Consider the following 26,834-nt stretch of genomic DNA (forward strand, 5'->3'; position numbering starts at 1 on the left):
AGCCCAGCAGCAGAAAATAAACCCTTATCTGCTGTCTACAGATCATTGGGTGCAGGGGATCTACAAGGTAACGTGTGGATATGTTTTCACCATCCTTTCGTTTAGTTTTATTAAATAAAACCTTGTTGTTGGCTCTTAGCTGGGATTAATATCAGAGGAAGAGCCATTTAAGATCTCATTCTCATCATAATAGAAGGATTAAAAAAGGATAATTGGAAAAAAATTCATATTCAGGCTGAAGAGATGAGTTGGTTCATCCTGTTCATGGATCAAACCCTCACCTCAGTAGCCTATAAACGTGCAGCCATAGCCATTAGTCTTATTATTTTTCTGTTGTGCATCATACCTACAGCCTATCTACTGTTGCATTACCTCTTTCCTCTTTGACCATTTCATTTTTTTTCTATTTTTTTTTTCTCTGCATCTTATGTCATCTTTTGACATTTCACGTTTTCTGCATCCAATCCACTGGTTTTCAGCCTTACAAAGATTGTTGAGATTGCGCATTACAATATGAATCATATCAGGCTTGTTTGGTCAAGCATTTGGCATATGCTTGGTGATTTCTTTGTGAATATTGGTTGTTCTGAAAATCTCTCTATTGTAATTTTTGCTATGGATGCCTTGAGGTAGCTGGCAATAAAGTTTCTGGAGATGGAAGAATTGGCAAATTACAATTTCTAGAATGAGTTCATGAAACCTTTTGTCATTGTTATGCAAAAAAGCAGTGCAGTTGAAATCAGAGAATTGATAATCAGATGTGTCTCACAAATGGTATTGGCCCGTGTCAACAATGTTAAGTCAGGCTGGAAAAGCATGTTCATGGTTTTCACAACAACAGCCTATGATGACCACAAAAACATAGTGCTGTTGGTTTTTGAAATCATTGAAAAGATTGTGAGAGATTACTTTCCATATATAACTGAAACTGAGACAACAACGTTTATTGATTGTGTTAACTGCTTGATCGCATTCACCAATAGCATATTCAACAAAGATATTAGCCTCAACACAATTGCTTTTCTGCGATTTTGTGTTGTCAAGCTCACAAGTCTATGCATTTTTCATCGGTGCATCTCCTTATAAATTTGTTGTGACTCATTTATTCCTGCAATTATGTCTTGTCATAACAGTTTTTTTTTTTTTTTTGCTTTCTTTGTGATGTTTCCATGGATTTTGATCCTATCTCTTAATGTTTGATGTCATTTAAAACATAGAGATCTCAACCCTTAACTGGAGATGGTTGCACAGGGGAACTGTTTAAGTTGCTGCAAACATCACCTTGTCTCAATGAGCTATGGAAATTATTTGGTTTATGTGAAGCATTTCTTTTAAAGTCTAAGTCTGGCCAATCTATGCATGCTCAAGAATTAATACCTCGGATCCTCGGATCTATGCATAGGCTGATTGTAGGGACAATGATTTGTTGATAGCAGTAAAAGGGAAATCCATCGACCCATTTTGGATAACTTGTAGAATACGATGAACTGTTCATTTTTTTTCTGCAGGTACCCAGTCTTGATAATGAGCCATATTCGTGCATGGATATGTTAATATCCCTTCATGATTTCTGGATCATATTCAGTATGCTCAGTTATTGATATACAGGGAGTCTTCATGTCAAGTTTTACTAAGAAATATTTTATAATTTAGGAATTATGGCTTTGCAAAATCATGTGCAGAAACTGTGTATACTCTGTATTTTCTAATCTATGCATTTACCCATTACATATGGAAATTTAATTACTATGCATATTTTCTCTTTATAAACACACACACACACACACACACACATACACACACACACACACACACACACACACACACATATATATATATATATATATATATATATATATGTGTGTGTGTGTGTGTGTGTGTGTGAATCTCTTCATGTACACTTGCTTTCATATATGAGCATTTATGTAGATATTTTTTTTCTGTGAATACATCTCCATTACCACATTTCATTTAGCATAAATTTAAGCACTTAGAAATATATGTATATATTTTTCATTTAAGTTTAAGCATGGTACCTAGATATTATCATAGGCATTTCAGTCATGTTTTAGCCATTGTATTGTATATTCCAGTATAATCCAAGTGTAGTTATTTAGGTATTGTCATTAATGTGAAATTTGCAAATCTCTCTTTTGTATGCTGTATTTCTCATACTAATTCTCATTTTTGCAGGAAAATCTGAAGATATGGTTTCTTTTGGAGCTATCAAATATTTAGTTATATATATATATATATATATTGTCAACAATGTAACAGTCAAATGTAAACTTTGGAATAATATTTAGTTTTCTGCTTAGATTGAGATGCATTTCATATAGTTTGAATTCTTGCCATATCCTGATTACGTGGTTCATGCATTTTATTTCAAAATCACTGTGGATGAACACGAATGACATGTGCACCAACTCTTAGAGAGTTGATGAACTCGGTGAAGTCCATATTTACGGCCCTAGTCGGAATATGGACGAGACCCAGATTCAACATCTCTCTACTAGTCACAGAGAGCCTACACTCTTAGGCTATCTTCAAAAGTAAACATCATATTTCCAATTTTGCAAAATATTGTGAATTAAATCAATTAAACTTTGAACATGTTCATGGCCATAGTTAGAATATGTGAAGGATTTACTTTGACTTAATACACAATTTTTCAACAAATTTCTCAGAAAATCTTTTCAGATGTCCTTTTCAAAGTGCATTCATACATTCAGATCATCTGCATCATGGCATCATCTGCTTTCCTCATTATTTTCTCAAGAAAATTTCAATCCATAGAAATCAATTCCCCAGGAAACTCTGAAAGTTTTCAAAGTTGGATTTCCCAAGTCAAGTTTTCCCGTGATTCTCCCTGGAAAATGTTATTTTCTTAAGATTCATTTTCAAAAGGAATTTCTTATCTTTTTCAAGAATCAAAATCGATTTTAAATATTTTAAGGTCAATATTCTCAAGATTTCAGTTTCCCGAGTTTTGATTTTCCTTCTCCAAAGAGTTTTTCAATGAATTTTAGTCATTTTCCAAAGAAAGTTTTCAAAGTTCGAATTTTCCTTGACAAATAGTTCCTCTTCAAGACTTTTCTCAAGAATTCTCTCCCTTTTCTCAGGATTTTCTCATATCATCATAAACTTTCTGGTGATTTCCAAATCCTTTCATCTGAGTTTCTTGAGAGATTGATTTTCATCTTTTTACTGAGAAAGACTTTTCCAACTCCCAAATGTTTTCTAAGTTTACATCAGGTTTTTCCAACTTGCATTTTACAAAATCTCATAGCACATGCCTGAATTCTCTGTGCATTTAGGATAGAACACGATTTTGATAATTTAACTAAGTCAAGCACACTTTTGGTCCTTGGTTCGATTACCCCTGTTAAAGGCGGCAGGAATGGTCGAACCTCGTACCGACAGGTCGAGCCCTATCCTATGGATTTTCCCGCTATTTTAAAATGGAGGTGAGTATTTCAAAACAATTTTCAAAACTCTGATCAAGTTTGACTCGTGAAAGCGTTTTCCTCTCTCTCCCGCAAGGGAAGGGAAGAGGAAAAATTTTTGCGACGATAACATGACTGACTGGGATCCGGGATGACCTAGGGGTAAAATGGTAATTTTTCTAATGAAAATGGGTAAAGTGGTAGTTTTCTAAAACATACCTGAGGTTTGACTCCTACACTGACCTAACAGGGTTGGCACTGCACGAGGAGGATTGTTTGAAAATGGATGAGGAAAATTTGGGGTGTTTACATAGAATAGTAGCTTTTGACCCTATGAGTGCTCTATTGTGCTTATGCATATATGATACCAGAATTCACTTGATGAATTTCCAAGATCAGGTAACTCATTGAGGAACGGTTCCCTAGAGGAGAATCTCTATGAGGATAAGTCCAACACTAGGTGATGTAGTCAGTCCAATCTCTGTGAAGATATAAATGTCCAAGATCAGGGATGCAGTCAGTCTAGCCTCTATGAGGGTGTACACTTCCAAGACTAGGTAATCCAATGGGAGACTTATTTCGAGATGTGGTAAAACCTTGTGGGATGAGCATGTTAAATAAAATGGTTTTGATGGATTGTGTGAATTATAGGAGTATGATATGATAGCTCATTTGGGAAAAACTATGGATTTGGATTTCCTTCTATTATGGTAGTGTGATTATATGTTGAACTCAGGTATGTGGATCATATAATTATCAATTTCAAATTATGGGATGAGTTTATGATTTAAACACTTATGATAGCATATAGGTGAATAAAACATCACGCCTACAAACAAATATGTAGACTAATTAGGTAAATGACACATTACGCCTATATAGTCTATTGCAAATGATTGTATTTGAGTTTTGTTTGATTAAAAATATCTCACACATATGAACCACGATTGGTATACATCATGGAGATGTGATTATATCTGACTAAATGCATTGGGTTTTGTCTAAATGACATATATTCCATATATGCCAAACATAGAAGTACTGATAGTGCAAAATTTGCAGTATGTAGTACTTATGTGAAGCCTGAATCATGACATAATGTACACATGTGGAGCCTGATAGTTGTAGCATGAAGTAATCATGTGAAGCCTGTAATGCGGCATGATGTACTCATGTGGAGCCTGATAATAGATTTATGACATGTTATACTTATATGAAGCCTGAATCGTGCCATAATGTACACATATGGAGCCAGATAGTCACAACATGATGTCATCATGTGAAGCCTATAATGCAACATGATGTACTCATATAGAGCCTAATAATAGATTTGCAACATGTTATACTTATGTGAAGCCTGAATCACGGCATAATGTACACATATGGAGCCTGATAGTCACAACATGATGTCATCATGTGAAGCCTATAATGTGGCATGATGTACTCATGTGGAGCCTAATAGTAGATTTGTGACATGTTGTACTTATGTGATGTAATGCTCCAAATATTTAACTCGAAATTTTTTGGAATAATTTTTTTTTCTAAACAACAACGAAAATGTTTTATTAAATCCTCAGTCAATTTATTTGGGTGGGTTACAGGTGATAGCACAGACTCAATAACATTAGGTGAATTAAACTCTTGCCTCTACAAGTCATAAATTACAACTTAATAAATTTATTAAAGTCAGAGTTCCTCAGGACATCTATAGAAGATATGGTCTCATGGCACTGTCCGTAGCGATGACCGCAATTGCCCATCTTTATCTTTTTCCTAAAAATATTAATTCAGAAGGGGTCAGACTACCCCGTCTGAGTAAGAAGTATACTATCTATATGAGTGTGCTCAGTGTCATGTGTACAAGTATATGTGATGCACATTTATATAAGAAGTAACAAACATTTGAATAAGTGTTGAATGTACAGTTCACTAAATTCAAGCATTTCATGATCTATTACATAAAAGAAAGACACCAATGAACGACACATTATATGAATGAATCACATTTAGGTTATCACATTTTGCATTTAAAGGAAAATATTTCTAAACTATGCATCACATGAGTGAATCACAATCATATTCTAACAATTGCAACATCAAGCATTGTGCGAATACTTGAAGACTTTCAGAAGTGTACTAACTTTATGTTTTATCTTGTTAATTACCCTATGGGTACGCACAGGCATTCGACATCGTAGCGGACCGAGACCACACGGGGGTTTGTTATACTTTTTCAATTAATACCCCATATGACTAGACATATGGAGGTCCAAAGGGGACGGTTCACGACTGAGAGAATACTTTCCAATTGCTAGAACTAGAATTAGGATGCACCCTGTAACTTTTGTAGAAGACTTGGATCTACCACCTAGGAAGCATTGGTAGTCCTTGCCCCCTAACTCCGAGGACTGGGGACCGAGTCAAATGCCTCGCTCTCACAAAAATGAATTTGTCCCACGGAGCTTGTACCATCTATCCTCTCTAAGGTAGACCTTGGGTCTGGTAACTTACACTGTCTTTCAGGTGTACCCAGATCCTTGAGAAACCAGTAATATATATTGTTTTCAGGTATACCCAGTATCCCGGGAAACTAGTAACATATACCGTCTTTCAGGTACACCCATAATCCCATATTTATATTATGTGTGCATATTTTTTTCATTCTTGTTTGTTTTTGTGTGTAAGTCATTGCACCATAGGGGATTTTCAAAATCTCAACCCACACTCGGGGTGATCTCAGTGTATGCACATTTCTCAACTTAGTGTGCAATAGGCACCAATACAGCTTTTCAGAATTACGGTTCAACCTGAGCCCAGTACGTGTATATGCATTATCTTAGCTTTTATTTCTGAGCTAGGGTGTATGTATCGTACCCCACTGGTTATGCTACCACATGGCATATCCCAATTTTAATATTTCATAATTGCTCATATGGCACTATAAGAATCTGCAAAACTGCAGACTCAGTTTTAAGCTTTTTCCTAATCATGACATGTCAAATGCCCTTTATTTAGCTAATTTTTGTAAGACAAGCATATACAAATCAGCACTAAACATAGAAATAACATTTACATGCAATTAAGTAGTATCATAAGTGCCCACATGACACCACAAAAGTTTTGTATGCATAGCTTCAATATTGTACCACCATGCAACTGTAGCTTTCCTTAATTGAGCAATTATAAGAAACATATGCATTTAACAATAGGTGGTTCATGCATTGCACATGGGTCACAACGTTCATATATCTACCACATACAAAACCATATGCAATATGAATACATCATTGATATCTCATTCATTTGCCATATTCATGAATATGTAACATTATCTCGTTAAGTAGATAATAAAATCATTATGCTGTTTAAACATGTGCACTGCAGTAAGGTGTGCAATAACCAATGTATATCTACCTTAGTGAGTTTCAGACCTACTATGAGTATGTGCATAGTAGTGAACTTCCAATGAAATATGTATATCATTTAAAGGGAAAGTAACATGTGAAACTGCCATTTTATTATGTTTCACAAACTCGAAATTGAGATAAACATTCATTTTAGGGAATAAATAGTGAAACATGCAACTTTTGCAAAAGTGTGTATGTGTACACAATGATAGCCAAAACCATCCAAATTTCTATATTTCTTTAGATTGTTGAATAAAACGAGGATATGTATAAAATTGAGGTTTTGCGAATTCAAGCATTTGTCATTTAAAAGAACGCATCAAACCTTTGTCTCTCAAAAGGATTTAATATATATATATATATATATATATATATATATATATATATATATATATATATATATATATATGTATGTATATAATACCTATACTCTTGAGATTGTGATCACGCTGCAACAAGTCATCGACAAGTAGCTACAACTAGGCATAGCTAAAAGCCTCAAATATGAATATATATATATATATATATATATATATATTTGAATGATTACAACCACCAATCATCAAGCATAGGGTATGTTAAACCAGCAGTTTTACAGTTCATATGAATGAGAAAACAATACACTAAAGTATGTCACAATACATAGAATGACAAACATTTTTATATGCACTGTTTTAGACCTTATTAGGGCAATACGTTATGCACAGCGTGGCTTGCACTTTCTTACCCTAACATGAACTAATAATAATGCCTTGTTGTACATACATGTATGTCGAAACAGCAGATCTGTGGTTCACATGAATAAACAAAAAAATATATATCAAAGATCTCAGAATGCCAAGAGATGGTAGTCATACATGGTTTCACATTACATTAGAAACAATTCAATGATAGCATGATATGTATATTGAACATGACATTGTGATTTTGCACAATCAACCATTCACGAACATTAGATCTACAACGTCCTAACTTTAGCAACAGATGTGTTTTTGTTTTTGTAAGTCAGTCTGGATGGAACCAACCTTGTCCCAGTTATGCTTCTACCTCAATGCCTTTGGGTCTTGCGGTAAGCCAACACCTTGTTCAAGGTACCACAACTGGAATCAGTATAGGCCCAGTCGATTAAGCATAACTTTGCAACAACAGGCTGGAGTTGGAACAGACCCTAGTCCGTTGTGTTCCCATGCTGACGACGACAACAGCAGCTACAGGGTGCAGCAACCCCATCCCCCTACCATGCTGGTCATGATTGGGTTCAAGTCAGCGGATGTCAGGGTGAACCAGACCGACCAAGATGGTCAGGCCTGATTCCCCCACATCGCAACCAGTTACATGGCTGAAGTAGAGTCAAATCTCGATCAAGTGGTCCAGCATATGCTTACTTAGATCTAACACTATCTTGTATATCAAATACATATAACTATCTATTTATGGCAACAACCCCCTTAATACACACACAAGTCAATTTCAATGATTGTAAATATATGCAGGATGATAGTTAAATTTACAAGACTACACTAGTTTGAATAAAATCGATCGTTCAATAATGTACCGATCTGTTTAAAGGTTTGTATGCCTATGAACTAAGATGATTGAGACTACGCAGATCCAAAGATATATTTTTAGGAAAAACTCTCTAGATCATTACACATAGATAAAACTGGCTAAACATAATTTATATGTACAGATTGTTGTACATTCATCCATTTAGTACAACACGTATAGGTGCCCCATGGTACTGTGCACATACATAGAGAGAGTGAGCCCTTACCTCGTTGAAGAACAAAAAAGTCTGCGAGAGTGCTTCCTCTTGCTCCGCACGTCTCCTTGCTGGTTCTTACCGGAAGTCACCAAGGTGGAGATAGAGCAACAATGGTGGAAATGGCTGGAATAGATAAAACGTGAAGAGGGAAGATAATGAATCCAAAAAAATTGATTTTTGTAAAGTTCCTTCTCCTTTTCGGTTTTTTTTCTTTCTTGAAACTGCCATCCCCTCATTTAAGACTCCTTGTAACCCCTCCACGAATTTCGTGGGAATGGAGGCCTTCCCAAAAAACATTTTTCTACCTTTCATGGCCTTGGTTGGGTTTCCCCTTTGGGAAAATCGCCCAGCCTCCTTCTTTCCTTGAAATCGATCTTTCCTATTAAAATCGACTTTAATGAGGAGTTACAAAATTAAAAAAAATGAATTGAATTTTTTTTTGGCAAAAAGACTCCGGCGCACAGGGGGACTTGAACATGAGTCCTCCTCCCTAAGGGGCAACGAACCACACTAGTACACTATTTTGTATTTTGTTGCATATTCTTGCAACGTTATTGTATTTAACCTTTATTGACGGTTTGGCAGAATTTTCAAAAATGACTTTTTTTTAACACTTCTTCTTGTGCTATGGAGTTTCTAAATTGGGTTGTCTCCTCATTCGGCGTCACATTCCACCACGTTACTACTCTGTCACTTATTGCTCTTTGTTCGTCGTCTATTTCTTTTAAGCGTATATGGCATCTTTATTAATTCATTTATATACAAAATGGTTTTTTACAAATCTCATGTATGAGTTGGCTCAAAGATATATTTTAGATCTTCTGCACTTTCTAACTAGATTTTTGGATCTTGATCGAGATTTGACCATATTTAGGTCCATTAAGATCCAATTGGATTATGATTGGGTTATGGATCCATCTAAGATCTGAACCCATTTGTCGTATCTGAATCCAAATACTTGATCCATTTGATCCTTTTTGGATTCAAGATCCATTTGGATCAAATCCATATCACGTTAATGTATTTATTTTAAAGAATTTTAATCATTTATTTATTTAAATAATTATCAAAATTTTGCAGGTTTTACATCTATTCCCCCTAAAAAGAATTTTGTCTTCGAAATTCGTTACAAGGACTAAACAAATAAATTGGGGTATCTTTTCTACATTCTAGTTCCCAATTTTTTTTTTCATATTCTTTTTATACTTATGTGAAGCCTTAATCGTGGCATAATGTACACATATGGAGCCTGATAGTCGTAGCATGATGTCATCATGTGAAGTCTGTAATGCGGCATAATGTACTCATGTGGAGCCTAATAGTAGATTTGCAACATGTTGTACTTATGTGAAGCCTGAATCGCGACATAATGCACACATGTGGAGCTTGATAGTCGTAGCATGATGTCATTATGTGAAGCCTTTAATGTGACATGATGTATTCATGTGGAGCTTGATAGTAGATTTATGACATGTTGTACTTATGTGAAGCCTGCCTGAATCGCGGCATAATGTATACATGTGGAGCCTGATAGTCGCAACATAATGTCATCATGTGAAGCTTGAAATGCGGTATGATGTATTCAAAGGGAGCCTGATAGTTGATTTGCAACATGATGCACCTATGTGGAGTCTGAATTTTTGTATAATGCACTCACGTGGAGCCTGATAGTTACAACATGATGTCATCATGTGAAGCTTGAAATGTGGCATGATGCACTCATGTAGAGCTTGATAATAGAAGTTGTGACATGTACTTATGTGGAGCCTGAATCATGACATAATGTATGCATATGGAGTCTAATAGCATATAGTTATGATATAATGTGATCATGTTTAGCCTAAGCGTAACATGATGCACTCACATGATAATCACAACAAAATGTTGTGATTTGTGGCATGATAAATTATGCAAAGCCTGATATTACCACTTGTAGCCCAATGTAAACAGGTGGAGCTTGTTACGAAATACAACACCTATTTTTTATCATTTTTGGGATATAGAGTTAGCACCCGATTGATATTATTGAGATATGTTGTTAGCACCCTGATCAATATTTATTTTGGAGACCACTCGTAGTGTCTTCATATTCAAAAAAGAGAAAAAATTAAGTTCGAGATTTGTTGGATCATTCAAAATCTTGGAATGAATTGGTGAAGCGACATACAGTGTAGAATTACCACCACAGTATGCCCATATATATAACATTTTCCACGTATCTATGTTACGAAAATACATTAACGACTCGTCTCACATCATCGAATATGAGGATGTGGAGGTACATGAGGATCTAACCGTGTCAGAATGACCAGTAGAGATCATTAATCATTGAGATCAAGTTCTGCAATCAAAGATGATTCCATTGGCAACACCATGAGCTCGAGGAATGTACATGGGAACCCGAGGCCAGTATGAGAGAAAAATATCCTGACCTATTTGCATAGTTTTGTGATCAAATTTTATAGATGAAATCCTTTTTAAGAGCGATAGGATGTATAGTTTTATGCATTGTCATCTCATTGTTCCCTCTTTGGAACCTTAATTCGACATTTTATTGAGCACCCATATGCCCATGCAATCATTTGGGATTTCTATCACCCTGCATGCATTTCATAAATACAGTATCTCAAAGCATTACATGCATTCTCATAAACAATGAATCATGTAAACACATTATTCAACAATTATTCATATAGTATCACATAATTTCAATAAATATAAATCAACATGCAATATTATCAAAATTATATATCCTTCGGTGAATCATAGTTTTAAATAAATGTTAAGTTGTTTAGGTCCCATGGCTAGAGTAACCCAACACCGTATAACTGAAACATGTTTTGCCAAATCACAATGAAATCACATATGTCCAGATTCATATTTTACATTCTTTGCAGATAAGATCATGATCATGCTCAATTTATCATGAAAATAAATACAGTTAAGCTATCATGAATGGATTTAGTCATGAATATCAAATACAATTTGCGTAGGAGCCTACTTCTTCGAAACAATGCATCCTTACACCAAAACCATAACTTATTGATCATGATCTAACTCACCTCTATCTCTATCATAAATATTTACATTAGATTTGATATAATTCAAAACTAAATTTGTAAAAAAATAAAAAAAAACATCAAACATAATTAGAGTCATGAAACCTGACTTTCCCGATAAGAGCTCCATAAACCCTTAAGCCAAATAAAATATAAATTTTTATTAAACTAACTCACTTTCGTAGGAATCACAATTGCATTTAGCTCATGCAACAAGCCATTTTTAAACCCCTGGGTTACCTCAGTGGATGAGAAAGGTCTCGTGAGGGTTTGCAGAGATGCTACCCACAAACATCAATGTCATGCAGAAATTCAAATTCTTTCTAAAAAATGTTAGGCAGTTCAAGAACTTAATTTTAGCAAACATTTCATGTAATTTTCATTCTGAGAACATAGTTAGAGATTCTACGCCTCCACGATAAAAACTTTCCTTTCACTTTTCTAAAAATTGCATTTATTTATGATTGTTTCTTAGAAAATCATGTATTGTCATGTTAATGTTCATTTTTCATCACTTGCATATCTTTCTGCATTGTATTTTATTCTACTTCTAAGCAATAAATTTTCTTTCATTAAGCTCTCATTTTCTTTTTCATTGAATTTTCAATTTTTCTAATTTTCAATTCTTTTCTTTTCTTTGAATTTGATGGCATGTGTGTGGTCAGCTTTTATGCTCTATGCAATGTCAATGTCTTTTTATACTTTCTTTTTGTATGTCAAAGACATTGACTAGGCACAAAAGTGACTTCCTTCATTTACCCTTTCGACATGAGATTCAGATACTTCAACTTGTGTCTGGTCTCAGCTTCTAGGGCTCACGAAGATTTTCACTCTCCTTTTCAAAGGGATTCAAATGCTTCAACTTGCGTCTGAGCCTAACTACTAAAGATTTGAAATTATCCAAACAACCTAACACATGATCTTTTACTTTTGAGCTCAAGCTTTTTCTTTCTATTTTTCATTTACCTAGTAGTTTATTTCAAACTGTGCATACTTTATACTTTGTGATTCAAAATTATCTTTTCACATTCAAATACATTCTTTTCTTTGAACTTCACATAAATACTTACTCTTTTTAGCTTCGTTCAGAAAAAAATTTCTTCATGGGGCTTTTAAAAATTTCTAACCTTTCAGATTATGTCAAAAACATTCATATATGCTAAAAAAAATTCTGAAATGCCTAATTTTGTGAGTTTTAGCTACTTAAATAGGATAAGACAGAACAAATAGTGTGTATCTACTACCCCCCCCCCCCCCCATGCTTGACTGACACTGTCCCTAGTGGCATACAGAATGTAAGAATGCAATGTAGATGCACACTAAAGATTTTGAAATAAAGATGGGAGAAAGGATAGATACAACCTGATATACGCAAGGTCTCTTGAGTTGATGCTTGACTTGATCATATTCCACCACTAAGCATATGCAAATGCTTAGTTTTCTGCTAATCTTGCCCATTATCTGCTGCAAAAGCCGTGTCCTGAATCTAGTAACCTGTACTCACACACTGAATGTCAGATACGCCTGCATGACAACAAAGCAAATGCAAGTGAATGAAATCAAATACTAATCGAAAATGCTGAAAATGAAAATTCTAATCCTAATATATACATATAATACATCATTCCGCTCAGACCCTATTCCTTTGCGAGATCCCAGACCTCGCACTCACCAGCCTGGAAGGCATCTGAAATGTAGGACTTCAGTCTTTGCCCATTAACTTTGAACGTGCCTTTGGTACGCGGGTCAAATAATGTCATTACCCCATGCAGAAAGACTTCTTTCACAATGTAAGGTCCATCCCATCATGACCTCAATTTTTCTGGGAATAAATGTAGCCGAGAATTAAACAACCATACTTTCTGCTCAAGCTTAAACACTTTTCTGACAATGTGCTTATCATGAAAGGCCTTAGTGCGAGCTTTATAGAGTTTGGCATTCACATATGCATCATTCCTAAGCTCATCTAGCTCTGTGAGCTACAAAGAACGCTCAATGTCAGCCTGGGTCATATCAAAATTAAACTTTTTAGTTACCCAGTATGCCCTGTGTTTCAACTCGACAGGGAGGTGGCATGCTTTTCCAAAAACTAGACGATATAGCGACATGCCAATAGGGGTCTTAAAAGCAGTCTGATATGCCCATAGAGCATCGTCTAAGCGTTGGGGCCAATACTTGCGGTTCAGGCAGACTGTCTTCTCTAAAATCTGCTTGATCTTCCTATTTGAAACATCGACCTGTCCACTGATCTGGGGATGATAGGGAGTGGTGAGTCTATGGTTGGCAGAGTATTTTCTCAATAGAGAAGCTACCTGTACGTTCCTAAAATGCTTTCCACCATCGCTAATCATCGCACATGGCAAACAAAGCGACTAAAGATGTTGTGCTTAATGAACTTAAGCATGACTCTGTGATCATTGGCTTTGGTTGCCAATGCCTCAACCCATTTGGACACATAGTCCACTGTCACTAAGATATACAGATTGCCAAAGGATGGCAGAAACGAACCCATAAAATCTATGCCCCAAACATCAAAAATCTCTACAACTAGAATCTGGAGCAAGGGCATCATGTTCCTCTTAGACATGTTCCTTGTCTGCTGACATCAGAGACACTTCCTACCAAACTCATGAGCGTCGTCTCTGTGGAGTGTGGGCCAAAAAAATCCAGACTGCAAAACCTTTGCAGCTGTCTTTCTACAACTAAAATGCCCTCTACAAGCTAATGAATGACAGAAACTAAGGATGGACTCATATTCCTCCTCCGGGATGCACCTCCTAATGATCTGATCTGCACAATATCTGAACAACTCTGATTTATCCCAATAGTAATGCCTCACTTGTGCCAAGAATCGCTCTCGCTCGTTCCTAGTCTAATGCACAGGAATCTGCCTCGAAACTAGATAGTTCACAATATTTGTGAACTAGAGTAACTGCGAAGTTTCAACAACCATGATCTGCTCATCGAGAAATGAATCATTGATCGGTCTCTAGTCCTGAGTGGAATCCATGATCAGTCTAGAAAGATGGTCTGCTACTACATTCTCGCTACCTTTCTTATCTTGAATTTTGAGATCAAACTCTTGTAGCCGCAGAACCCATCGAATGAGCCTCAGTTTGGTGTCTTTCTTGTTGAGAAGATACTTCAATGTGCATGATCAGAATAGACAATTACCTTAGAACCGAAAAGATAGGACCTAAATTTGTCCAATGCGAACACTACAGCGAGCAGTTCCTTCTCTGTCATCGTGTAATTTATTTGTGCATCGGCTAAAGTTCTACTCGCGTAGTAAACCACATAGGGCTTCTTGTCAATCCTATCCTAAAATGGCCCCCATAGCATAGTCAAAAGCATCACACATGATCTTGAATGGTAGCGTCCAATCCAGAGATCTCAAAATGGGTGCAGTGATTAAGGCATCTTTGAGTATCTCAAATGCCTTCATGCAATCCTCATCGAACTCAAAGGACTGATCCTTAGCCAATAACGTGCAAAGCGATCAAGAGATTTTGCTGAAATTCTTAATGAATCGCCTATAAAATCTGGCATGCCCTAAGAACGAACATATCTGCCTCACCCTTGGCTCTATCCACCTCGATCCCTCTCTTGGACACAATGTGTCCAAGTATTATCCCCTCCTGGACCATAAAGTGACTCTTCTCCCAACTGAGCACCAGGTTAGTCTCTATACACCTACTCAGTACTCGAGTAAGCTTTTGGAAATAATCCTCAAAGGAAGAGTCATAAACTGAAAAATCGTCAATGAAAACTTTCATGACATCATCCACCATGTCAGAGAAGATAGCTATCATGCACCTTTGAAAAGTGGTTTAGGCATTGCAGAGCCCGAACGGCATACGCCTGAACGCGAAGGTGTCATACAGACAAGTAAACATGGTCTTCTCCTGATCATCAGGATGGATAACTACTTGATTATATCCAAAATATCCGTCCAAGAAACATTAGTAGCTCTGTCCTGCGAGTCTTTCTAAAATCTGATCTATGAATGGCAACGGGAAGTGGTCCTTCCGTGTTGCAGCATTCAGCTTCCTGTAATCTATGCAGACTCGCCACCCTGTGGTGGTCCTCATCGGAATACTTTCCCCTATTTCGTTCTCCACAACAGTAAGTCCCGATTTTTTAGGCACAACTTGAATCAGGCTGGCCCACTGACTATCAGAAATGGGGTATATGATTCTCGCTTCTAACCACTTGACCACCTCATTCTTCACCACTTCCTTCATATTGGGGTTTAATCTTCTCTACATATCGTGCGTCGGTTTGGATTCCTTATCACAATGAATCTGGTGCATGCAGAATGAAAGATCTATCCCCTTCAAATCTGCTACCCCCCAGCCGATAGTCGCCTTGTGTTCTCGCAAGATGTCTATCAATCTACGCTCTTGCTCCTCAGTGAGCTGCGAAAAAATGATCACAGGCAGAGTCTCGCCATCTCTTAGATATGCATACTTGAGCAACTCCGATAAGGGCTTCAGCTCAAGTTGTGGGGGAGACTCTATCGACAATCTAGCTGGGGTCTCGATAAGTGGTGGGAGAGGCTCAATACTCCTTCTCCAAAGATGAGGGTCTAATGACACCGACGACACATCTACACTATCACTACCACTATCCTCTGCAGTATAATACAAATCAAGGGACTTTTTTGTCATGTATAACTCTGGATGTGCATCCACTAAATCCTGGGCTATATTAACCTGGAAGTACTCCGTATCTCTCATTGGACCCATCATGGCATTGAAAATGTTTAGGACCTTTTAGTTGTTGAACGACAAGTCCATAGCTCTGGTTCTGCAATTGATGCAGGCATTGGCAGTCTCCAAAAAGGGTCTGTCCAGAATGATTAGAGTCTGGTGTTGGCTGTCAACTCCCTCCATGTCAAGGATGATAAAATCGACCGAAAAGTAAAAATCATCCACTTTCACTAGCACGCCTTCCAAGATACCTCTTGGCACCTTGATAGAACGATCTGCTAGCCAAAGTGTAATTGGGGTGGGTCTCATTTCTCCTAGCCCAAATGAATCATAGAAATATCAGGACAGAATGTTCATGCTTGCTCCAAGATCAAGCAAAGCGCGTTCTATCTTGATGTTTCCTATGATGCATGATATAAACGGAGGTCCAGGGTCCTTAAGCTTTAGTGGAGTCTGCTGCTGAAGCACCGAACTCACGTGTTCAGTGAGATGGACCTTGGTAGGAACTCTTCCTCTAGATTTCCTCTTCTGGGTACAAAGTTCCTTAAGGAATTTGGTGTACGCCATCACTTGCTGAATGACATCAAGCAAAGGCAGGTTAATCTGTACATGCTTGAAGATCTCAAGCATGTCCTGGACCTTCGTGTCTTGCTTTCCTCTGCCAAGGGAAGACTCTAAGGCTTTAAGATAAGGTGGCTTGGGAATATACATCGGGGGGGGGGGGGGGGGGGTCCTTCTCTTTATGAGAAGGCTTACCACTATCCTGGACCTGAACGGGGGATGAGGATTGAGCTGCAGAAGATGGTATGATCGGTTCTGGCTCATTTGTCCTCGCTCTACTCTCGACGTGATACTCACGTCCGCTCCTAAGGGCCATAACAACTTTGGCCTGTTGTTGTGAATCTGTCATGTACAGGCCTCCTGACATCGGCTCTTTGCCCTTAGGGTTCATAACAGCCTGACTCGACAAGCTACCCTCAGGCCTCCTATTTAGCGCTTCTGCTAATTGTCCCATTTGGGACTCTAATTTCGCAATGGATTGAGTATGGGAGCTCAACATCTGGCTACACTTCTTGAGGGTATTCTGATTAGAGGGTTTCACCTCTTGAAATGCTTGGAGAAGTCTCTCCTCGAAAGATGTCTGCGAGGTAGACTCTTGTGAAGACTGGGAGGAGTAAGGAGTGGCTTGAGGAAAGCTCGACCTCTGAAATGTCTGAGTGAATGGAGGTGGACGAGTGGGCTGTGAGGGAAGAATCTGAGTGAAAATCTGGGGACTCTTCCACGAGAAGTTAGGATGGTTACGCCACCCCGGGTTGTATGTAGAAGAATATGGGTTGTTCAGGGGTCTGGCGTAACCCTGAGCGGCCTGAACTTGCTCTTGCATAAATTCAGGATACTGAGCTACCAAATGGCACTCAGTAACGACATGTGTCGGACTGGCACACAATGCGCACACCATATGAGGTTGGGATGGGCCTGAGAGAAGTTGGCCCAACTTCTAAGAAATCATATCTACCTTATCGGTAGTCGAACTAACCTCAAGAACACCACCCCACTTTGACCCGCTGGGTGTGACTCTATCAGATCGGGAGGTAGAGGCATGATGCAGTGAGTTCTCGGCAAGAGTGTCGAATAAACTCCATGCCTCATCCTCGCTTTTCAGCATGAATGTCCCTCTGCAAGAAGCATCGTTCATCTGACAATTTCGGCAAGACAATCAGTCGTAGAAACTCTGCACCAGTTGCCACCTGGGCACCTGGTGATGGGGATATTTTTTGAAGAGATCCTTCATCCTCTCCCATGTCTTGTCGAATTGCTCGTTGTCCAGTTCTGAAAAACTGGTGATGGCTCACCTAAATTGGTTCGTTCTATCTATGGGAAAGTACTTTTTCAGGAACTCCTCTTGTTGTAATTGATCCCATGACCCTATAACGATCATATCTAAGGATTTGAGCCAATACTTGGCTTTACCCTTCAGTGAGAATGGAAAAAGGGTCAACTTCAATGTATCATCCTTGAAATTTTGGATTTTCACAGTTGAACAGAATTTGAGGAGCTCATCTAGATGTCGGTAGGGATCCTCATGACTAAGGTCGTAGAACGATGGTAACATATGTATCATACTAGCCTTGATCTCGTAATGTGGCACCCCTATAGCTGGTCTTCGAATACACGATGCTTGGGTGTACTCCGTAGGTAGGAAGTACTCCCTGAGAGAGCGCATAGGTGATTCGGGTTCTAGATCCCCCATTTCGGTTCAGTTCTGAGGAGAATGTAAAATTCTCTTTAAATCCTCAACGAAAGGATGTAATGGGATACTCAAATTCCTATGCCCTTGCATACACTGGCACTAAGTCCAGATGTGTGCAACCTAACCTAATCTATCTAACGATCTAACTACGTAAGTAGAAAAGAGAAACAGAAAGCAGTAGACAATATAAAAAGCAGGAATTAAACTAAGTACAATTAAACTACGCTAAGCATGCTTAAACAGAATTCAAAAAACAAAAGTAAATCTACTCTAAGGAGGCTAAATCACAGAATTAGTACAGAAATAGAAATCACACTATGTTATCTCGAACTCACCTGTTTAATTGCTCCTGAAACATACAAATTGTGAATTATAAGTAAGCAATATGTGAATCCTATATGTACTAACTATGTTAATCTTATATTCTCTTACTAATCTTACTAACTAAAAAAAAAAATCAAATACGACTAACTAAGAAAATATCAACAAATTACAATATTAGAAGTAAAAGAGTATAATAGTCGTTCCCCAGCAACGGCGCCAAAAACTTGATCGGACTTTTGTAATCATTATTTTTAAAACATATTTTTCATTGAAATTCTTTGGAAAATTGCCAATCAAGTAATAAGACTGACTTTCCACTTTCGTGGTGAGTTCAGATCGATCCATAGGGAACGGAATACACTCAATTAAAACTAAATTTTACACTTTATTGATATTGAACTTGTTCAATTACAAGGAATAATACAACGAAAATTAAATTAAACAAGTATGAAAGGAAAACTACAGAGTGACTCAAGCCCGCGATTGCAAGAGCATTTTCGTCATTTTAATGATGAGATAAGCTACCACTTGGACGAATTGCTCTTAAACTACAACTTAATGTCACCTACAGAACACAAAAACAAAGTTAGTAAAACTACTTAACTGACTAAAACAACTAAGACTATGTTAATACTAAAATTAACTAATAATCTAACTTATACGTAAAATAGAAAATAACATGAATTGATTCACTAAACTAAACTAACCTAATACCAAAATTAACTTTGTACTAATACTAGTATTCTGCTAACACACTTAGAAACAAATTTATAAAAACTATGTAGACTAGAAAATGACAACTATGCCCTCGCACTATGCTAAACCCTAATTTCTGGTAGACCAACATAAAATGAAAAGTAGATGGATCAAATGGAGTTCAATTGGAGTGATTTTTATTCTGTTGGATTTCTGACTCGATCAGAAATTCAGCACAACTTTCAAATCCCAAATATCACTTTGGGAGATCCAGATATAGATGCCACAAATTCTGTCAAAATTATGTAACAGGGAACTCGAAACTTCGACTGAAAAATAATAGATGAAAAACCCGAGTTGAAATTCGGTTTTCTTAAAAATGATGGATTTCCAATGCAAGGATTGGATTCAAAAGGAAGTCTGAGTCGGAACTCGAAACTTCGAATGAAAAATAATAGAAGAAAAACCCGAGTTGAAACTCGGATTTCTAAAGAAATGATGCATTTCCAATGCAAGGATTGGATTCAAAAGGAAGTCCGAGTCGGAACTCGAAACTTCAAAAGGAAAGACGAAAGGGAAGACTCGAGTCGGAACCCGAATCTTTAAAAGGAAAGGATAAAAGATAAAAGGAAACGATTGGTCCAATCAGAACCAAAGGGAAGCCCGAGTCGGAACCCGAAACCTTAAAAGAAAAGATAAAGGAAAAGGCTCGAGTCGGAACCCGAATCTTTTGAAAAGATAAAAGATAAAAGAAAACAATTGGTTAAATCAGAACCAAAGGGAAGCCCGAGTCGAAACTCGAAACTTCAAACAAAAAGATAAAAGGAAGACTCGAGTCGGAACCCGAATCTTTAAAAGGAAAAGATAAAAAGAAAATTAAGAATTGATGAGAATGGTTGCAAAGGGGAAATCAATGAAGAAACTAAACCTAAAATGTTGATTACAAAACTAAAACATGTACACACTAATTATTATTCTAATCACACTGTTAAACTACAAAAAACAACAATTTAACTATGGATTCTCCTCTCAAAAATTGACAAATCCGGCTAGATACAAGGTTCTAGCCGGTTTTGGCGTGTGAGACTAGAATCCTTGCGACGAAGCTATGAAACACAAGGGAAATCTATTCTAACTAAACTATGCTAATCAGCATATCACATACTAACTAACTAACACTTAAAATCATGTTGTAAAACCAGAAAATAACGATAAATGCACATATCTAATCTATTACTAAATATCAAAATTGACTAGAATGAAATACCTCTAAGTAATGCTAAACATCAAAACTAAATTAACTCGTTGACATAACACCATAAATAAAATGAACTTACTGCTAAATTAACTCATGAATTAGATGCTAACTAACAAGAACCTACTACTAAAAACGGAAAATCAACAAAGTATAGACTAATTAAAACCCTCCTAAACCGAATAGAAGGATTCTATTCGGTCTTTGGCCTTCGGGTGAATCAAATGCAAAAGATACTTAAAACAACAACTAACAACTAATGTAAGGTATCAATACGATGCAACACTAAGGAGATTAGCTAATTATCATCGAAAACATGCTAGAAACAGGAAAATAGCAGCTAATGCAACTGGTCTAACCAAATACACAATGCTAAAATCGACTAATGAAAATAACCCTAATTAATGCTAACACAAAAATTATCCTAATTCGTAAACAAAACTCAACAGGTAAATCTAATTTAAGATTGCATAACCTCACGAATGAGCATATAAACTAACTAAATCTACTGCTAAAACAACAAAATTAACTAAGTATATCCTACTTGCACAAAACACCTAAATCGGGTAGAAGCACTCTACCCAATTTATAGTATTTGGATGCACATAAAAATGAAATAAAGACTAAACAAAATGCAGCACTTCTACAGTATTAAAAACAACATAGCAACACTCAGAAGGATCAATTCTATGCCAATCAAACAAGCTGAAGGCCTAATACAAATCGACTCCAACCGGCTAGAAGTACTCTAGCCGACCTTGGCGCAAAAGAAGAATTCACTTCTATTAATGTCTAAAACACCAAAAACATAAAATCAACAAAAATACACTATCTTTAGGACTCGACCTAGGGTGCTAGTATATGCACCAACTGCTATACTAAGGCTGGAAACAACTCAGAAAAATGCACACAACGAAAAATACAAAGTATGCAATTCGGTTTTAGCTAAAAGAGAGGGAGAGGAAGACAAACCTTGAATGAGGCTTGCCCGACGAATGGAGAGGTAGACGATGAGCGGATTAAGCCAAAAGACTGCGTCCAGATGCCTTCATTGATGTTGTAGCTATGCCTTCTCTGCTGCACTAAGTTGCGGTATACAGGGTGGAGAGACTCCGAAGGGCGGAATGAAGCTCGAGCCTAGCTCAGATGGAGAAGAGAACCGGGGAGGTAGAACCGGTTTACCTTGGAGGGGCAGACGACAGCCCAGCCAAGATTGGCACACTTCACAAGTTGTTGTACCTGCAAAATACAACAAAGAGACATCAACAACCAGTAAGGAGGATAAGCAATGGAGGAAATGGAAGAAGAAAAAGCAAAATGGAAGAGAAAGAGGGGCAACTAGATGGAAATGCCATGAAGCTTCATGCAAAACCAAGAGGAAAGGAAGATGGGGTGTAGTGGCTGGAGAGAGAGACATGGGAGAGTGAGAATCAGAGCAAAAGAGGCATAGATCGCTAGGCAAAAATGATTTCCCTAGGGTTTGGTGCTCTATTTATGGCAAAAATCTCACTTTTTGGAATTTCCAAAAAGGAGATTAAAATGCAAGTAATTGCTAGACGCCTTCTCTGAGGGGGTTTTTAGCAAATAAAATTCAAAATGAGATTGAGTCTGGTTTGGGTTGGATCTTAGTGTTTTTGCATTGATCCAAGGCCCCGAATGTTCATTTGGATCGGATCTTGACCCAATTTACCTCGAGGTCTGAACCCGTGCACTGAAAATGCAATAACTTTCTTGTTTTAATTCCGATTCGAGCGAAATTTGAATCGTAGCTCATTCATATTCAAATGCATCTAAATGTGGGTTCTAAACCTAAAAATGATGCTTTGATGCATGATTATTATGTTATCTTAATGCATAATTCATGCTTCATCACCTCAAACCCTTAACTCTTATCTGCGCCTTCCGAACTTCCAAAAATAAAATCAAAATATCATATCCCCTTTCTCACCTTTAAAAAATTAAAAAACCTATCTCAGATTTAAATCATAGCAACTCATTCAAATCTCATTGAATGAGAGCCGCTCATCCTACTTTGAATCTCGGATACATAAGAAATGTATCTAGATCCATTTGATCGCTATAAATAGGGAGGCCTTTTCTCCCCTATTAAGAGATTTGACTCCTATATTCTTAGCATTGTTACTCTACCAAAATGCCACCATAGACTAAACCTAAACTAGTCGACTTGCTTAGCCCACCTAACATACCTTGGCTTAGTACACCAGCTTAAGGTGCACTTATTTTAACCTAGCCTAGGAATTTGGATCCTTTGTATCTCGCCCTATACCTCAGAATCCACACCCGCTTGTGTCATCCATGTTCTCACGCTCATCAATTGTACGAGGACTACTCGTAGCCTTTGGTGAGATTCATTTGCTTTATTTATGATTTTTATTTGTTTCTTCGTATTTTTCAAGTATGGTTTTTGCTAATGTTAGCATATTTTTAGTTTTAGTGTCTTTTTTGAGTTTTCCTGGTTTCTACCACCAAACTCACCTTTTTCTAGGTATTTGTGCTTGAGGTATGCCCTCATTTCGTAATGCAACCTCAACAACGAAGATTTAAAGTTCCTGATTCAGCCTTACTCGATAAAGGAGTAAAGGCACGAGATCTTGAAGAATGGTTTTCATTTTCTTCTAAAGTTCAAACCCATTTTCAAAATAATTTTTGGTAGAAAAACTTGTATTTTTGCTTAAAAAAATCAAAGATTCATAGAATGGTGATCATGGTGGGACCATTCGCGTGAGCTGAAGATCGAAGTTGCCGGCATAGCATTACGAGGTTAGTACCCAATTTTGGTGTTTTTCATATCTGGATCTATTTCGGATCCAAATTTTGTTATTTTGTTTTTTTGACCCTATCACCTTGACAGAGTCATATCTCTATGCTCGTAGCTCACTGTTTTGTGTTCTTAGATTCATTTGAAAGTAGACAAACATAGAGATATTTCACATGTTTGACCCATTTTGAGATTTTGTATCCATAGCCTCTCAAAAAAGTCATTTCCGTGGCTTTCTTTTTTAGAAATATTTGTTCTTTTATCTGTATCTCAATGATCCGATAACAAAAACTCATATGTTTTGGCTTGTTAGAAAGCCGAGACTCAGATCCAAGTCTATATAGTGCCCGAGTCAAAAACTCTTCTAAAGCATTTATTTTTCTAATTCAAAATCTGAAGCCTTAGATAATAGACTCCTCTTTCTCTGTTTTTTTGTTATTTTTTTTTGAATTTCTGATACAGGTAACCAGAAAGCCGGTTAGAACAGTAAGAATAGGGCATTCCAACGCCGGTTTAGCACTTCTTTTAAGAGCGCTTTAGGGGTCATATCTCGGCACCCATCTATTGGTTTCCACGCGTGCCATATGGGAATGATATTTTTACTTTCTGTTGAGAGTTTTTATGAATTTTATCGTTTTTATGCTAAAAAATCATTAGCAACATATGCTACTATTTTTTCTACTTAGAAAAAATTCGGTAAAATACCTTTTTTTTTGGATCAGATTTCATTTTTTGGGGGTTTCTTTTCATGGGTTTTCATGATTTAGCAGTTAAATCACCCTTTTCATGAAACCTCATTTTCCGCTGCTAATCTTGCACGATCAGCAGCAGATTTTGGTCCAAAAATCATCAAACTACTTACCAGTAGGCCATGCAAATTCCAAGCATGCTTCAGATGATCTTCCTTTTGACTCCAGAATAACTCACGATTTCCGCATCCTGCATTGCTTGATACGTTGTACCACTGTCAGATGAGAGGGTTTAATTTAGGTAAATGCCCATTTCATTGTTCATGGTCGGTCTCCACTGCCACGGACCCAGAGCCACATGAGGGAAGTATGGGTTTACAAGCATAAAAATGAGAATAGTTGGGTTGGGGTTACTGGTAAGAAGTAAGGCAGAAGTCCAGAAAACCGGTGGTATTAGGTGGGGATGGTCAACACGGGCACATGAGAATAGTTGGGTTGGGGTTTCTACTTCTGTGGCCCTGACTTTTCCTAACTGTCCTTTGTCCATATCTCTCCGGCGTCTCCGCCCTCTCTCTCTCTCTCTCTCTCTGAGCGCTCACATTATCTCGGGCTTGTGGTTCGTCTCGTCCCGTCGGCCTCAAAACGTGCGAGTGCGAGAGCGTTTCTCTCGCATCTCCCAAATGATGTGCCGCAAGAGCCCACCTTGCGGAACCAAGAATGCACCTGAATCCGGTGCCGCTGCTGCTGCTCCTCCTTGTTCCGGACCAACCAAGGGGAGCAGCAAGCTCAAGGAAGGTGACGATTACGATGATGGGCTCGGCACTCTGAAGATGATGGTCATGATGGTTCGCGCCCTTGCCCCTCCAAAGGACCCCCACGCTTATCCGTCCAAGTCCCTCGTCTGGTGGTCTCGCCCCATTCAACAGGTCATGTTAGAGATGGTGAGGTTCCATCCGATCCCGTGTGCGTTTGCCCTCTCCCTTCTCTTCTTCATGGGAGTCGAGTACTCCCTGTTCATGGTTTCCCCTTCTTCCCCTCCTTACGATCTGGGTTTCGCCCTTACCCATGGCCTCCACCTCTTCTTGGCTCGCAGCCCCAATGTCAATACCATCCTCGCTGCCTTCAACACGGTACACATCTTTCCTTCATTGTTAGAATATGTCATTGCTGATGTGATGGTAGAATAGAATGATGGGACATTGAACACCAATCGTTTCATTTATGTGTTAATGGAACATTTGTAAGCAGGTATTCGTGGGGATGCAGACGGCGTACATCCTGTGGGCATTGCTGGTGGAATGCCGACCAAGGGCAGCCATCTCCGCTCTGTTTATGTTCACTTGCCGAGGCATATTGGGTTATTCCACTCAACTTCCATTACCAGAGGTAACGAAAACCATGAACCCCAGAAAGCTCAATTTCCCTCTTTAAAGAAGAGAAACAATCGAGTTGGGTAATGTCGTTTCTCCCATTTAGTCTGCTGTTAAACATAATTCTCATGATGATTGCGGTTGTGGATCGATGAATCGACGGATTGAGTGTAAGATTAAAGCATTTCTTTCCTTCTTTCTCGATCCCGTGAAGAATGTAATGTAGTAGATTGGGTAGTTAAGCTAGTCGGTGATTCAAATACTGCACCATTTTCTTGTGTTGAAATAATGGATGGGGGGTGGAATGCAGGAATTCCTGGGGTCGGGTGTGGACTTCCCGGTGGGGAACGTGTCCTTCTTCCTCTTCTTCTCGGGGCATGTGGCGGGTGCGGTGATAGCGTCGATAGACATGAGGCGGATGGGGAGGTGGGAGTTGGCGTGGCTGTTCGATGTGTTGAACCTGGTTCAGGGTGTGAGGCTGCTGGCCACCAGGGGCCATTACACCATCGACTTGGCTGTTGGGGTGGGTGCGGGCTTCCTGTTCGATGCGCTCGCCGGCAGATACGAGGAGCTCAAGAGATGCAGAGACACCGGTCATCATCACCATCACGTTCCGGAGGTCCAACAACCCCTCCTTGTTTCCAAACCACATCTATCTACTCTCTAGCTGTTTTCTTTATTTGCAATGTCCTTTTCTGTTTTAACGAGTGATCTAGTAGACCGGAAAAATTCATTTTTTGGTTGTTACAAGAAGTTAGTACGATTAATTACGAGGCTGGACTTCCTCTACCGGAAGCCCTCTGCTGCGTGCAATGGTGACCAATCGCTACCTCTTTCTCTCTCTTGCTAGTGTCGGTAATGGTGAACAACAATCACAGGCTCTGTTTGGGATCGAAGCAGGTTATATGTTATCTCATGTTCGGGGTCCCAAAGAGCACCAGGTATGTAAGCATGTGCGTCTCGTATCCTCATTTTTGTCAGCATTAATTAATGTTGGAGTTTGATGCGATTGCAAAGACTTAAGTACCCTTTCCTTCATTGGTGCAAAAAAAAATAATGATTCTTGAAAAGGAGTGGTTGT

At 38.1% G+C, this 26,834-nt stretch overlaps 2 protein-coding genes across 2 annotated transcripts; one reads left to right on the forward strand and one right to left on the reverse strand.

Moving 5' to 3' along the window:
* Positions 1–16,606: 16,606 nt before the first annotated feature.
* On the reverse strand, positions 16,607–18,640 carry LOC149828457 (uncharacterized). The gene is made up of 5 exons (XM_090017057.1): positions 18,276–18,640; positions 17,927–18,065; positions 17,146–17,785; positions 16,811–17,045; positions 16,607–16,703 (listed from the first exon to the last, which is right to left on the reverse strand). Exons 1-5 carry the CDS (start codon positions 18,638–18,640, stop codon positions 16,607–16,609), a joined length of 1,476 nt encoding a protein of 491 aa, XP_089873183.1.
* Positions 18,641–24,972: 6,332 nt separating this feature from the next.
* Positions 24,973–26,482, forward strand: LOC149828458 (phosphatidylcholine:diacylglycerol cholinephosphotransferase 1-like). Its single transcript, XM_090016850.1, has 3 exons — positions 24,973–25,513; positions 25,632–25,769; positions 26,064–26,482. Exons 1-3 carry the CDS (start codon positions 25,064–25,066, stop codon positions 26,418–26,420), a joined length of 945 nt encoding a protein of 314 aa, XP_089872976.1. The 5' UTR covers positions 24,973–25,063; the 3' UTR covers positions 26,421–26,482.
* The last annotated feature ends 352 nt before the right edge of the window (positions 26,483–26,834 follow it).

The sequence above is a fragment of the Nuphar pumila genome, chromosome 9 (genome assembly GCF_984573655.1).
Source record: "Nuphar pumila chromosome 9, dmNupPumi1.hap1.1, whole genome shotgun sequence".
Classification (NCBI taxonomy): Eukaryota; Viridiplantae; Streptophyta; class Magnoliopsida; order Nymphaeales; family Nymphaeaceae; genus Nuphar; species Nuphar pumila.